At 41.1% G+C, this 15,301-nt stretch overlaps 2 protein-coding genes across 2 annotated transcripts; both read left to right on the forward strand.

The window, feature by feature from the left end:
- Positions 1 to 1,019: 1,019 nt before the first annotated feature.
- On the forward strand, positions 1,020 to 9,517 carry LOC107193117. The gene is made up of 12 exons (XM_015582515.1): positions 1,020 to 1,171; positions 1,979 to 2,020; positions 2,102 to 2,202; positions 2,683 to 2,770; positions 2,852 to 2,915; positions 2,993 to 3,213; positions 3,283 to 3,423; positions 3,509 to 3,670; positions 3,771 to 3,956; positions 4,045 to 4,110; positions 4,893 to 6,360; positions 9,333 to 9,517. Exons 1-12 carry the CDS (start codon positions 1,109 to 1,111, stop codon positions 9,515 to 9,517), a joined length of 2,787 nt encoding a protein of 928 aa, XP_015438001.1. The 5' UTR covers positions 1,020 to 1,108.
- Positions 9,518 to 13,243: 3,726 nt separating this feature from the next.
- LOC107193108 (probable small nuclear ribonucleoprotein G) lies at positions 13,244 to 13,987 on the forward strand. The gene is made up of 4 exons (XM_015582499.1): positions 13,244 to 13,393; positions 13,509 to 13,531; positions 13,683 to 13,807; positions 13,878 to 13,987. The coding sequence occupies exons 1-4, from the start codon at positions 13,362 to 13,364 to the stop codon at positions 13,926 to 13,928; spliced, it is 231 nt and encodes a 76-aa protein (XP_015437985.1). The 5' UTR covers positions 13,244 to 13,361; the 3' UTR covers positions 13,929 to 13,987.
- Positions 13,988 to 15,301: the final 1,314 nt, after the last annotated feature.

A 15,301-nucleotide genomic window follows, 5' to 3' on the forward strand; every position in this document is an offset into this window, starting at 1 on the left:
CCAATTGGGATCATCGAAGTGGGACTTTCCCGTGGGAAATAAGGGAGGTGGAGATGAGATGGGAACAACCCTAGACGATACACTGACGAGCAAACTCGGTTTCCGCTGGGCGAAAAAGTTAGGTAGGTTAACATTTATTTTAGTACTTGAATTAAATTTACCAAGTGGTAGGAGGCCCTTACTCTTACGCCATTTTTTCCCCTAACGGAAGCCGAGTTTGCTCGTGAGGATAGAATGGTTGTAACTAAACATAATTATCCGTGTGAATACCGGAAGACGGTGATTTTTTACTGTCGGCTGAGATGCGCAACGAAGGGGGGGGGGAGGGGGCGAAATACAGAGGTGTAACGAAGCATGTAAACGAGGGTAAAGCCCAATGGGAATAGGTAGCGAGCTGAGGTGTAGAGGTCGGGACGTCTTGTCCTCGGTCGGGGGCCCGGAATCTCCTCTCTCTGGCGCGCGTTTACGGTTTCCGACGTGCACGGCACTGCCTATTGACGTCTGCAGTAGGCGTGGTCTCGGTCTGCCCGATAGAGGGATATATTTACCGCACCACACAACTTTTCTCTCTGGTGCGCGAACGGGCCGCCTCGCGTTTATTCGATTAATAATGTGTCGTCGTGTTCGCAGTGCGAGGTTTGTGGCGACCGGTACACGCCGCGGAACGGTGGCCACTGTTGGTCACAGGGGTTGAGAGTTACTCCCTCCGGACGTCCGCGCGTAACTTGTATCATCGCCGGGGGTGACTTTTTCCTCTGTGGAAACCTTGTATATACAACACAACAGTGCTTTTTATTTCCCGTGTCCATGGGAAACTAATTTCCCAATCCGAGTGCAACTGTGCGTTTAACTTAGGCGACTAGCTAAGCTAGCTAGCTAGCTCGCTCGCTCGCTTGTACGCACGTCTTGCAGGCAGGCAAGCAAGCAACTCCCGACCACACACACAGTTGCCAGTGTGCACGGGTGTGCTCTCGTGACACAGGCTTTGCGCGTCGCCCTGTCCCTCTTCTACATCGCCGTGGGACCATCGATAAAATTATATCTGTCCTTCTCATCCGTGGGTTATTTGAAAAAAAGTTTCCCTTCTCTCAGCATCCGTCGGTGAGAAATGGCGGGTAACGGCGTTCCGGTTCTACTGGTCACAGCGAACGTAGGCAGCGTGTTCGAGGAGGTACGTACATACACATACATACGTACAAGTAAATGCAACAAACGGATTCTCTCTTTTGAATTTTTCTCTCTGCTTTTTTGTTTTTTTCGTTCGCCGTCACGACCCTGAGCGATCGATCGCGCCTCGCCGATTTACACACCGTTCGTATATACGTGACACGACCTACTTCTTTCTTCCTTTCTCCCTCTTTCCACCTTCCTTTTCGGTCTCGGGCCGTTTCGTTTGGCGCGACTTTCGTACCTGTGCACAAACGCGTTTATACACATATTCCCCTCCACCCCCCCCCCCTTACCCCGCGTGTGCCAACGACACGCCATCCGCCGCGCTTATCTCCTGCCCTCTTCCTTCCTTTATTCTTCATTCAAGTTTCCTTTTTGTTTTCTTGCTTCTGCGGTCGTGTACATGCCCGTGAACCGTCACGGCACTGTCCTAAGCGGCCCGCGGATCGTCACACGCGTATATCACACAATCGCAATGCCTAACCGCGGAACCCGCGGGCGCCGTTGTCGTTCGCCGATCCGCACGGTTTTCCAACGTTACTGGTGTTTCGTTATCGGTCGCGTAAATTCACGATCGGACGAAAAATTATATGTATGCGTACACAATCGATTGATACACGGCGAGATCGGCGCTCTCCGCGAGTTTTTGTTTCATTGTCGTGGGGGGGGGGGGGAACGGTTCCGGGAGCTTTCGTCGACGAACAAGAAAGAAAAAAAAGCACGATAGAACTATGATCTATGTTCTACGATGCCGGGGCAAACTCCGATCAAAATAGTAAAAAGTGCGGTTCTGGTTTATTTTTCGCAGCCTAGCGTGATGTTGAAAATTTGGACGGAAGAATTTTTATCTGTAAGTATTACCAGATAAGATGCACTGTCATTACGTAAACGCATTGTGTATTTACATTTGACGAGGAATATTCTCCCGTAGACCATATTGAGGCTGGATCCAAAGTTTATTGCACTACACTGCCAAGAAGTGGGCGGAAAAAATTATGAGAAAAGCATGAGACATGTGGAAGACTTTGTTAGGTAATTGAATCTAAGTACCTGTTACAGTAATTATGCCGTGTTAGCAATAGAGAAGGTTCCCTGGGAAATCTTGTTAAAAGTGACTTGAAAGGTTTCCATTAACAGACCTATTTTAGCCTAACTGAATCAATGGAATTTAAAGTAATACTTGAATCTTTGAAGGGTATATCTGTTTAAAGAATATATGGTGGGAGCTATATGTGAACTTTTCTAAACTTTACCAAGACAAACAAGTTTACTTGGTTACAATATTAAATGTGATTTAACGCATAAGTGGCAGAAAGGGATAAAAATAGATGATCACGCGTGGTTCTACAGTTGAGCGAGCCACTTCAAAAGAAGAGTTTATTGAATGATATTCATGGGGGAGCAATATAAAAAAAGAATGAGCATATAGCGTATCCTCTAGCTATTATGAAAGGTTGAAAATGTGGTTCTTTATCAAAGCTTCATTTCATTTGATAAAATTGTTTTGTACAGGTTGCTTATGTCATCCGAAGAATTAAGACTGTTTGACAAAATCAGAGTATACTTAGATGAGGATTACTCCTCTGCTGAACACTTTACGGTATGTAAATGAAAAGCCTGATATACTTTGTAACTGATAACGGATACACAGTACTTATTAAAATGTTGCTCACTGTTTCAGGCACTTGGAAATTTTTACTTTGTGCACGAATCTTTGAAGGATGTTTTATTGTGGGACTTTCAAGGTATGATGGATCCTTGTGTGTTAAAGTACACACACTTGTGATAAATAGTTGAAGCATGCATTTGTTTGCAATTGCAGAATGTACATTTGTACCAGTAAGTGGGAAGGAAGTTCATTCTGGTAATATAGAGGCAGTGACAACCAAAGAGAAAGCAAAATTCCCTCAAGAATTCTTTCCAGAATGTAAATGGTCTAGAAAAGGATTTTTAAGGACACGATGGAGTATCAGTGGGACAATCTTTGATCTCATAAATATACACTTGTTTCACGATGCCAGTAACTTTATTGCTATGGAAACGGTAAAGGAATGTTATTACTTGGGTACCAGCCTTGTAACACGTGTATTCATTGTAATAATTTCTTTTCAGTTTCCATCTGTATACAGTAAAACGCGCAGAAGAGCGCTCGAGCATACGTTAGATAGGTTTCATAACGATAAATATTCAAATGTACCATACTTTTTATTCGGAGATTTTAATTTTAGAACAGATACAGCTGGAGTAATCAAAGTAAGCCAAAATGATGATACTTCACACCTACTCTTTCTACTTGTATAAGTACAGTGAACTAAGAGATTCCTTCTGTTTTGTACAGAAACTTACCGAAGATACTCAAGAAAGAAGAATGTCGAATAAAGGGAATATTTCAAAGCTGCAGTTTCACAACAAAGATGATGATCTCGTATTAACGTTAGGAAAGAAGGAATTTTCCTATTGTGAACACCAAAACGTGTTTATGGAGAATAGCGGGCAATGGGTAAGCGATTGGTCGTTCAATTTCTCTGTTATATAATGGTACTTATGATGCTGCATTGACAATTAGGAAGACCATAATGAAATTACCGATATTTATGTAGCTACGTGAATATGACAGAGAGCTGGAAGACTTTGACGGAAGATTATTTGAATTTCCAATTAAATTTGTGCCCAGTTACCCGTTTGAGGAAGATATTAATGAGGGTTCGAATTATATGAAAACAAGAGTTCCAGCCTGGTGTGATAGAGTTCTACTGAGCGCGACAGCGAAAATGCTAATACAAGATGTATGAAACGCGATCGTTAAAACTTTTTTCTAACGAATACCCATGAAATCATTGGTCTGATACAATGCTATTGTTCTGTCTTATGTAGGTATCGTCGTCGGACAGTGTGGAATATGGAATTATAGGCCCAACGACATGCATGGGCGACCATAAGGTGAGAGAATTTGACATGTTACCTTAGAAAATAGATGCTGGTTCCTTTCTTCTTATTATACTGGGTACATATACTTTACACACTTCTTAGTTCTTATTCTGATGATTCATTCTTTCAATTATTATGGTGCAGCCTGTTTTTCTGGAGTTTCGAATGAATCTTTAAGCACTAAGGTACCTATCTATGAACTGTCTGCCTGTTCTTATCTTGGTTTCCCGTATATCCTATATTTCTGCTAGCATTCCACTATCTTGTTTATAACTACATAGGGGCTTGTTCGGTGTAGTTGGTTCAGTGTAGTACCATTTCTAAATTCGCCAAAATTTCAAATCTCCAATGAATTGTTTCTTTTTTTTTTTTTTTTTTTTCAATTTCACGATTCCCATTTGGCTTTCCGTTCCCGTCTTTCAACGGGACAAATCTGTTTTCATTTCGACGTCGCAGGTATGCACTCGACCGCTTGCTCGATTCATTTCTCTCGCAATCGGTAACAGTTGAAGTCAAGAATATACATAATAATTCCAGTCATCGATCGATAGAAGTGTACCGAAACAGTATCCAAACATGTTCCATGAACGTTCAACGCTGTGTCATTATACATATTACCGTACCAACAGTAACCATTTCGTTCCCGTATCATCGTTGTTCCGAATTTACATTTAATGTTAGTTAGACCATATTTATAGAGCCCGTCCCATACGAGGAATGTCCCTCCCATGTCATCGTACCGATGCACGATAATACATAAGGATCGTCCATTTTTCTTTTTTTACCGTTTCCAGCCAGTCTACCTGAGGGCCAATCTCGCTTTGGACGAAGGTATGATAAACTGCTGCTGCTTGCCACGCGCACCTGAGTTTTGCTTTCGAGTGCCAGACAATTACGTGGAGCTGTTGTCTATGTTGCCTGATTACCATAGTTACGCTAGCGAACGGATCAGTTACACGGACCGTTCGACGAATCTGTTGCACGCGGCACCCATTAAGCATGATCCTTATACCCCGGATAGCATGGACAGTCCGAGTCCGAATGCTATGATAATAGCCTCGGTTGAGGCAACAGACGTAAATGTAGACGACAATGTAAACGGGACCAATACGGTGGTCACCTTGCATCCCGCGCACGCTGCTTCGAATTTGTCGAGGCGCGTCGACAGGGCCGTATCCCCGGCTCTGCTGAAGTCCAAACTGGAGCTGATCGTTAGAAGTAAGAAGCAAGAGACGTTTGAGGGGGACCAAGACACGACCGATATCAAACGGAGTCCCAGCGACTGTTGCCTGCGCACCTGGCCCAATCACGAAGACCGTCAATGGACCGCGAGAACGAACAGATGCAACAGCGACGTCTCCTGGCAGAGATCCCATCTACTGACCCAAGCGTGGATCCAGGGTAAAGGGCAACAGGGCTACCATTCGTTCGGCGACTTCGTTAACCGGTCGTCCCGAAACTCAACCCCACCGGAGGGGCTCGAAGCTTTGCCGTCCGATCTAATCATACCGAGGATATCGATCATAAACGCGAGCAACTTCGAGTCGAACGAGAGCTCCGTGTACTTTCACGACGACAAATACAGCAATTACTCGGACAACAAGCTCAGCACGTACTCGGATCGGCCGACCAAGAGCTTGAGCGGCGAGGCGATCAGTTCGGAGAAGTCGGACGAACTTTGCGAGAAACTCGACGAGAGCAACAGACTGAATTTGAAGAGGACAGGTAGCAAGGAGGATTTGTTCCTGCAGAACATAGGCGAGCTTATAACGAGTCGCGGTACCGCGGCCACGATAGTCAATACAAATCTCTTTCGAACGGCGAGCAAAATGGACGAAGTGGTGGACAAGATTGAGAATGATCGGTACGCGTTGTCAGAGGACAGAGACCGCCGTGAATCCAGTATTAGATGTACAACACACGTTTTGGGGGGATCCTCGAAGCTCCGTCAAGTATTACAAGGTATCAAGAACCGAGAAACAGAGGCTCCTATCGAGAGGAACACGATAGACGATGAATCTTGTGGGATAAAGACGGAGGCTCTAGAGAGGACACGGGCGAAATGCAACGAGATCGATGTGTGCAACGACACGGAGATCTCGAGATACGAGAGCAAACACGAGATCGTAGCTTCGAAGGTGACCACGCGGAGCAACTCGGTGCAAAGTCAAGACACCGGCGTTACCACAGGAAACGTTAAGTTGAAGTTGAAGGCGTGCCAAGTGACGGAAAGGTATAAGCACAATATCGTCGGGAAGAAGAGCAGATGCAAAAAGTGTTGCTGCATCGTGTCGTGAAAGAACGACCGTCGAATTTCCTTTTCTGTATTCACACGCCTTATTTATTTCTCTCGTTAATTGCACGGTAGTTGTCGTTCTCGCGCCTGTTGCCACGCGCAATATCAATCCTCCCCAATGGTTCTCATATCAAAATGATTTCTCGACGCCGAACGTCTCGATTCGAGGATCGAATACGCGTAATTTATTTGTCGAATCACAATGAAGAGAAGTGTCTACGATTTTAACACGATAGCCTATTTTTTTTTTTCTGTTCAGATGCTCCGCTTTACGCTCTGTCGAGTAACATGTATTCCATTTATTGTACGTGCATGTCCCGAGACGTTTTTTAATTTCCACAAGTGTCATCAGCATGCGCATGATTGTTTTTATCGGCGAATATTATTCTCGCGATACCGATTCACTGTGTACATTTACGCGCGCAGTTGAACAAATAGTATGCAGACTCCTCTCGATTATCGTCAGGCTTGTTCTATACGATTATTGTCCTAGCCCGGGCCCGAGTTCGAGGCAATAATTGAGAGGAGTCTGTATGTCTAGTTCTTGCATAGTGTTCAGCTGTGTAGAGTTCACGAATCGGAGAAATCGAAATATGACTGTGTCGTTGTATAGTTTAAAACGAAACGTACGATGTATTAGCGTTACCAGTATGTGTATATACATATATATATATATACATATATATGTTTAACGGACTCGTGAAGTAAAATCGCGACTATGATCGCGTTTTTCCTAGATCCTTAATTTTAACGGACACGTTGTGCAATTATTTCGTAGATTTTAACGTCGAGCGTTCCTAAGGCTTGATTCTGTCGTTACCTCGCAGTTTCGCATTCGCTTGTTGCAACGAGTCTTTTAATCGTCATCGAAATTTCTATCCACCCACTCTTTGCACTCTTAATGCGACCGCGTACAACGATACTCGATCGACACACTGTTCGTTAACAGGGCTGTGATTAAAGATAACTCGTGCGTTTGGTGTCGTATCTAGCTGGGGCTCCATATGGCGCTTTATACTTTTTATCAAAATCAATTTAATTTAATCGATTAATATTTTAAACTAATTTCAAAATATTGAGATGCCAGAAGTTACAAATAAGTGCAAAAGACAAACATTTTTTCCTTATTGTAAAAAGATTTAATTTCTTTTTAATTCTTACGAAACAATTAGAAATACTCGTAGCAGACTTGCGAAGAAGAAACTACCAAACTCATTGAAACCTAAGTTTGCATTCTTTGATCGTAATTTCCAGTTTTATTCGATCGTTTGCATATCTTTTTTTCCGTGCCAACATAATCTTTGTAAAAAGATCTATAACCACCTAATTTTCTATGAAAATGTTATTGTAACTGAATAAGAAGTGATTCGTTTCTCAGTATCAACTACAGTTCTATAAGGCTCGTGTTAAAAAGACATTTATATAACGTTTCTTTTTGAATAATTTTATCGTTGACCTTGTGATGTTTTGGTAGCAATCGAAAGTTGAAGCTTTCAAGAATGTTCTGTTAAATTCTCAACTAAATTTATAATTATTAAAAATTTGCGTGAGCCACCTTAATTTGCCTAGAACGGCAGCCCTGATAACGGCACGGAACATCGAGTCGCGTTGCAGAAAATGATGTAGCCCCGTGTATGCATCGTATCCTTGCCAAGTTAACTGTGTCTACCGTAGCATGTCAGCGAAATGCACATGTAGTCCGGTACTTGGACTCGACTGCCAAAGTTATTTTTGTTCTAGCGATAAGAAAGAGATATTACTTTTATTTACAAAATCGTTTCTTTTACGTTACGTCAGCACTAAGATGCTTGTTACGATGCTTTGTTCTTTCTTTCTTTTTTTGTTTCGTCAATTGTTCCGAGTACACTCGAAGTAACCATCGAGCAAAATGCAGACGAAATTAATGATTCTTAGTCCCGTAACGAATGGCTCGTTCCTATCCGGAGTCTTCTTGGAATAATCTCGTCAAAGTCGTAGTCAGTATCGTTAAACGTAGAATGGTTCGCATATCGTTGAACATATTCGTTCGAATCTTGCCAAAAAAAAAAAAAGTGAAATACCCGCAGTACAAGAGGTTAGGGTCGCGATAACGGTGTAGCGCGTTCACCTTGTCTTCGACCAGTAAGACGATGAAGACCGTTAGGTTTATATAGGTACTTAGTAGGATTATAATTTGTAAGTTTTTATCGGACCGACTCGAGACCCTTGAATCTGAACGTAATAAACATCCGCAAATTCGAGCAATTCGAATTATTACGCATTTCTTTCTCGTCCCGCTGCACTCACGATCCCGGAAACGTCATCGATTATTCCTTTCACATTGTAAATACACGTTTATTTTTAATACAACCGAACCGAACGTTTTTTGTTTTATCCATTTACACCCTCGATTTTATGGTAGTCAATGTTACGTGTTTGCTGTGTTTTTGCACGTTGCATCGCTGTGCACTGTCACTGTAACGCGTGTTTCTATGAATATCCAGACACGGTGGAGCAGATTGAAGTCAATTCGATATTCAAAGTCACGGGGTGTCGATAGCGTGTACGTTTGAACGCGTAACCGTTTCCCGCTTTTGCGTGGTATTGCGCCTCACTTCGTGATGCTCGATGAAATTTAAAGCTTTCTACGTCAAGACCGATCGAAATTCATCGGTAAAATGCTATTACTATTTGAGACACGCACACGAAAATGATCTTGACGCTATCGACATAATGAGATAATAAATCCAATGAGGTTATAAAAGCCACCATTTGAAACGTTAAATTGGATTTCATTGTTAGACCACAGTTCGGAAAACTGTTGCGTACCGAGGACGATTCTTGCTGGATTCATTGTCTCACTGTATCGTCGTAATATCCGTGTATAATATTTCCTACCTTGATCTGCTCTGTCGCGACTCAACGACACTGAAGTGAATGAGTGAATTCGTGACCGTAGACATGATGAACGAGGAGCCGGAATCAGGTGAGACGCCCGGCTTGACCAGTCGCGAGATTCTCAACAATAATAACAACAACCACAGCAGCAACAACAACAACAACACCGCGACCACGATCACGAGATATATTCACATTAAACACGCGGACTCGTCGGTCAAGATCTTCCGCGAGACAACGGTTTGATACCGAGTCCGACCGAGGTTGGAACCGAACTACGTACCCGAACGGCGGTTTCATGACGACTGATTCCGCCGGGACGGTTTCGAAACGTTTCCTCGATGATCGAATCGACCGATATCGATTCTAACCTATCGATCGATTTAAAACGGTGTTCACAAAAGTACGCCGAATTAGTCCTTTGAATTCTTGCTGCGTAAACTATCCGAATCCCGTGTGTAAAATTACGCGACGTAAACGTAAATGTTATGATCGACGCACGAAGGAGGAAGCAGCTTCCCTTTGACGGACTACTTGCCGTCCATCGTCACGTATAACTGACTGTATTTTGTGCGCGTATCTACCCGGAATAACGCCCTACCCTTACCTACGCTATGTTTACACATTTTTTACGCCATTGGTGGACCGTTAACTCGAGCTCGTCCCTTTTCGAACAATGTGACCAGATTTATGAAACTTCGTACCTGTTGCTGTTAACGAAAACGTACCTGGTTTTCCTTCCCTTTTCACGCGAAAAGAAAATAATAGAGCGCGTCTGCATATTATCCCGCCTGTGATTGTAAACATTTAAAAACGGTAACCAACAATGGCTGTTATCTGTGTTGAATTGTATGAACTATTTTAACTTGGCAGATGACACTTTTCGGGAAAATGTATAATATATCTGGTCATATTACTCTATACGGGATGTCCCCCGTTACATTTTATAAGTGTCTCGGTGTTCCTACGATAGATATTCTTCCGAAGATAGACGACGTTTCCATTGAAGATCGTTCGATGTGATATTTACCGTGGCACCTCACTTTGTCAGTCTTCGTTGTTAACACTGGGTGAAGATAATTACGCTACGTGTGCTGCCAAGTCCGGTCGATCCAATATATTTTGCAACGATTTCGAATCATCTTCTCGCGACGTCGATCCCGCTGCGACGAGTTGCATCGTTTCTTTTACAATTTTGAAGGTATTGAGGACTCTAACTATATTGCCACTAAACATATTGCCACGCGAGGCACTGGCCCTTCACGCGTACTTTCAAGCACACAAATTCGCTCTCCCACCACATTGCGTACGCCGGCCCAGCAGCTATGACGATGGAACTGAGCATAGAGGGGGCTCTGAACTCATTGCCATTTTATTCCCCTATAGCCCCGACCATGGCAATGTAGTTAGAGTCCACTGTACACACGGTTACACGAATGTGTTCCTCATTTAATCGTATGCAACTCGAGGAGGGGAATAGTGGCAGCCTCCGAAACGTGTTTGATCCACGATGGTATCTTAAGTCGGATTCAGATGGGCTCGAAATTGTTGCGAGTACATTCCACTAGCGTAACCACCGGCGAGTGAACTCGAAGCCGACGAAACAAACTGTAATGTAGCAAGTAACAAATAACTCTAGATTCTTGTAGGAAGTACGTGTTCGCAAACAACATATCTGTATTCCTTCTCGACGTACTTCGATGAATGTCGTTTAAGTCCCTCGTGGGACGCTTGCCGCTGTTACTTAAATGCTGATCCCACGACTAAGACTCGCTGGACCATTATTTTATCGCGAATTACGCTTCCGATTATAATTATCTTCGGTACGATAAACGACCGATTCGTTATTTTATAAGAGTGTTTATTGTATTCTAGAAAATTGGTAAACTCGACGTGCTAGAGACGTTTACCTGCACACACGACTGCTTTGAAATCCGTTCCGTCTGACGCGATGAGAAATGGAAACGAGCGCAAAGTGCCCGTCACAAATTTGAAAGTTCACTTGAGAATCTTTTCACGGTGTCTTCGAGGTTCTCGCGCTTGCTGGAGGAAAAGCGTTGCCGCCTCATTTCGTGACATACCAACTCGATCCGTCTCGGGCCATTTTTCCTTGAAACTTTTTAGCCAATTACCATTCTGTCTCCCTTGAGACGCGTGTGTATGTCGATGATAATCGTGAGTCATTCCTTGAAAGTTAGCCGTAGGATTGTTAGAGTTAAAGCGTATACTTCAATGATTTGAAGTTCGATGTGGAGTACCTGATTAGTTCGAACAAGGTGCAAACCATGTGCCGTGCTTATTTTATTTTGCAGAATCTTGTTAGGTACTTCGTACAGCAATTGAGAGCACTCGATGGAAACCTGATAACCAGTTGTGTACAAGTTTCGAGCAAATTACCAGCTCACAAAATGATAAAGCAGATTGGCAGCAAGTCTTGTAACATAACCTGTGTCTAATTGGGAACAAAAACGGAACAGAATCTGCGCAAGCCAATTTGCTGCATACGTGTCTAGAAATCTCGCAAGGAATTCGAATTATACGCTTTATCTGTGACACGATACTTTAATTCGATGTACGGTATTAATATATTCGTAGAATTAAGGATTTGACGCTTTTACCAGACTGGTTTTCGATCTTCCGCGCAGGCAAGTTTTTCGAGAAACGTTTTTCCCGGCGTAATTCAGTTGTCACGGAATTAAATCAATGTACATCACACGACGATCCTATTTCTCGATAACTTACAAAGTGTTAATCAGTCGGCTTAAAACGAATGTGAAAATTTGATTAGTTATGAAATTATTCGAATCCGCTAGATTGTTGGAATTATGCCTTCTATTGTATTTAAATGAAACTGAAGTATTGCTTTCGAAAGTCTTGCTTGCACCGACGTTTTAAAAAGAAATATTATTTCTTCCGTCTTCCGACGGTAGGTGAACGTTGTACTTTTATAAATATGAATGTACTTATATTTTGTACAGACAGTACCTTGCAAGACCATGATCCGTTGAAAAATAAGATTACATATATATATGTATATGTATAGTGTCAGTGTTGTAAGAATAAACGTTTTACGGTAGAATTGTTACTTTTGTCGACCGAGAACGTTGAATAATGTTTCTGTTAAGTTTTCCGGCCGGATATAAACTAAATTGTGATGCACTTATTTCATGTATCAGCATATACAAAGAAAAATAAAGTTAACGTTCTACAATGACAGTCAACGCTTGCATTTTTTCAACATGTTTTCGTAGAGCTACAATTTTTTGAGAAAAAGTTATATTCATAATTAAACACTGCAAAGATTCTATGATCGAATAATGTTTGCCGATTTTACTGTAAGATACTGTGTGAAAAGCGGTAAGAATCATTTGCTCCGTAAACCAGTAGTTGAGACTGGTGGCGCCATCCGTGGCAAACCTCTGCAACTGGTAGTCAAACCATACCGACAGGTACCACAGTTTTACCATAGATGGCGCCACAAATGTAATTATTAAAAAAAAATTAAATATCACTGATTGTAAGGAATAGAGATGGCGGGAACTGCTACTTGGTGCCTCCACCGGGGGCTCCGCGACCCCACGCTCTCTCCCCACGTTATCTATGGCGCCTCCACCGGGGGCTCCGTGACCCCACGCTCTCAGCCCACGTGATCAATGGCGCCTCCCCCGGGGGCTCCGTGACCCCACGCTCTCACCCCACGTGATCAATGGCGTCTCCACCGGGGGCTCCGTGACCCCACGCTCTCACCGTGCCGGGTCTACGGCGTCTCCACCGGGGGCTCCGTGACCCCACGTTCTCATGAGGAACGACAATTATTAATGCATAATATCAATTCAAGGGAATGCATCGTACTGGTTGACATCTTTGCAAACTACACTTAATCTTAATTTACGCGTTCTTCTGTATTTTCGGTTATATATACAATACCGGTAAAACATACACTATCATACACCATTGACTATCATGGCGGACAATGTGTGATGGCGTGTAGCAATTGAAAGCCGGAAGAAAACAATAAATATACATATTTCTGTGCATTTAATAAACATATTGCGGAATTGTGTGATCTGAGAAAAACAGAAATTCAAAAATGAGTAAGGCACATCCTCCTGAACTTAAAAAGTAAGTTCATTAACTGGTTCTATTATATTGTTTCATTATAATGAATGTTACTTTAATCTCACGCTGTTCTGGATGTATTTAAGATATGTTAAAAGATTATTCTGTTTCATGTCAGGTACATGGATAAGAGATTATCATGTAAGTAATTTTCACAGTTATTTGTAGAGTGTAATGTTTATCCAATAAGGACTATAATACGTAGTTAGGTTAAACATACTAACGTAATATTATCATTAATTATTCTTATGAACAATTATTTATGCGTATGTATACATATTATTATTTACAGTAAAATTAAATGGTGGAAGGTACGTTGTTGGTATTTTACGTGGATTTGATCCCTTTATGAACATGGTTATAGATGAAAGCATAGAAGAATGTAAAGATGGCACAAAAAATAACATTGGAATGGTGGTAAGTTCTACCATGAAATTGAATAGTCTTATGATAGACAAAAAAGCTTCAGTGTGTTTTATTGTTCCAGGTAATACGTGGAAACAGTGTCATAATGTTAGAAGCATTGGATAGAATATGACCCCAAACATGGAACATATATATAAATCTAACTTGTATTTTTAAGAGAATGAATAAAGAATTTCTTACGTAATACATTGCGTCAATATTTATATTTATTGAATCTATCAACAATTTTTGATGTATGTATTTCATGTTTTGAATAAATGATTGCAATATTAAATAATCTTTTATTATAAAAACTTTCTATATAAATACATTAATGAATAATGTTTATTACAAGTCACACTTAGGACACATCATGTTTCATTCTGTAATTATAGTGACTTCAAAAATAATCTGCTTACAGATCTAGAGCTTAAACAACGTCTATAAAATTCACTGGTAAAGAAAAGTATTTCAATTTTTGAAAGTAATCCATGAAATCACGGAACGGTAACGTGACGGTTCAGCTAAGTGAAAATTGCACATTATTGTCGATTCAAAATCGGTCAGAGAACTAACGAAATAAATTTCATTCTCCTTTAAGGAACATTACAATTTAAAAGGCACGTCATAGTTTACTTATTTTCCTTGTCACGGAACATATTTGGATCATAAGAAAATTACCTTTTTTTCCTAAGTTTTGCGCAATGTATCTATTCTTTCTGGTCAACGTTTGGTAAAATCTCGATACTAATTTCAAAGATTGAAACACACTCTACAACAGTGTATATGACAGATTTTGTCCTTCTGTTATTACCATTATTTTACCCAATAGCACGTTTTATATCTTTTTGATATGAAAGTATCATACGTTTAATATTGTTTCACGAAGTTGAACATTTCTAAGAACAGATATTACGTATGTATATATAGCGTACATTCTAGCGTTTTATATGTAGTAATGCATTATCATTGAAGATAACAAAATGAAAGGTAATGTGATCTATAGGCAGTAAAATGTTCATTTTAAAAAATATTTACTGAAAGGTTCTGTCATGATAAGATACACGAGGTTTCATGAAATTCTTTTCAACAACAACACTTCTTTCCTACTTCTAAAATGTATGTTATTGAAAATGTCTGAAATATTCCTGAACTTAAGTCTACGTGAATGAATGAATGAATACTTGTAACTAAATAATTAATTAACTAAATGTACAAGGAACACAATACAACATATGTGCAACTATGCATCGACATGGCGTTCAACTCTCTTTCCGTACGAAAGAATAATAAAAGTGTCTGGCTCTAGATTGTTATGCACTATTTTCATTGAAATTACTTGGCTGTGTGTTTTCAGATATGTGTAATTACATTTTTCTTCGTGTGCACAGTCGCAATAATTGCATCTGAACAATAAAATTTTATGTCAAATGAAAAGCTATTACAGTGGAAAGATGGTCACGTATCACAGTTCGAAAATCTTTAATAGCATACATTACTCTTAAA

This window comes from Dufourea novaeangliae, unplaced genomic scaffold, assembly GCF_001272555.1.
Source record: "Dufourea novaeangliae isolate 0120121106 unplaced genomic scaffold, ASM127255v1 scaffold493, whole genome shotgun sequence".
In the NCBI taxonomy this organism is placed as follows: domain Eukaryota; kingdom Metazoa; phylum Arthropoda; class Insecta; order Hymenoptera; family Halictidae; genus Dufourea; species Dufourea novaeangliae.

What these genes read in the sequence shown, in the direction of transcription:
- LOC107193108 (XM_015582499.1), top strand. Translation starts at nt 13,362, where the DNA reads ATGAGTAAGGCACATCCTCCTGAACTTAAAAA. An exon ending in CATGGATAAGAGATTATCAT is followed by an intron (nt 13,532 to 13,682) that starts GTAAGTAATTTT and finishes TATTATTTACAG; the next exon opens with TAAAATTAAATGGTGGAAGG. An exon ending in AAAATAACATTGGAATGGTG is followed by an intron (nt 13,808 to 13,877) that starts GTAAGTTCTACC and finishes TTATTGTTCCAG; the next exon opens with GTAATACGTGGAAACAGTGT.
- LOC107193117 (XM_015582515.1), top strand. Translation starts at nt 1,109, where the DNA reads ATGGCGGGTAACGGCGTTCCGGTTCTACTGGTCACAGCGAACGTAGGC. An exon ending in CCTCTGCTGAACACTTTACG is followed by an intron (nt 2,771 to 2,851) that starts GTATGTAAATGA and finishes TCACTGTTTCAG; the next exon opens with GCACTTGGAAATTTTTACTT. An exon ending in ATACAGCTGGAGTAATCAAA is followed by an intron (nt 3,424 to 3,508) that starts GTAAGCCAAAAT and finishes TGTTTTGTACAG; the next exon opens with AAACTTACCGAAGATACTCA.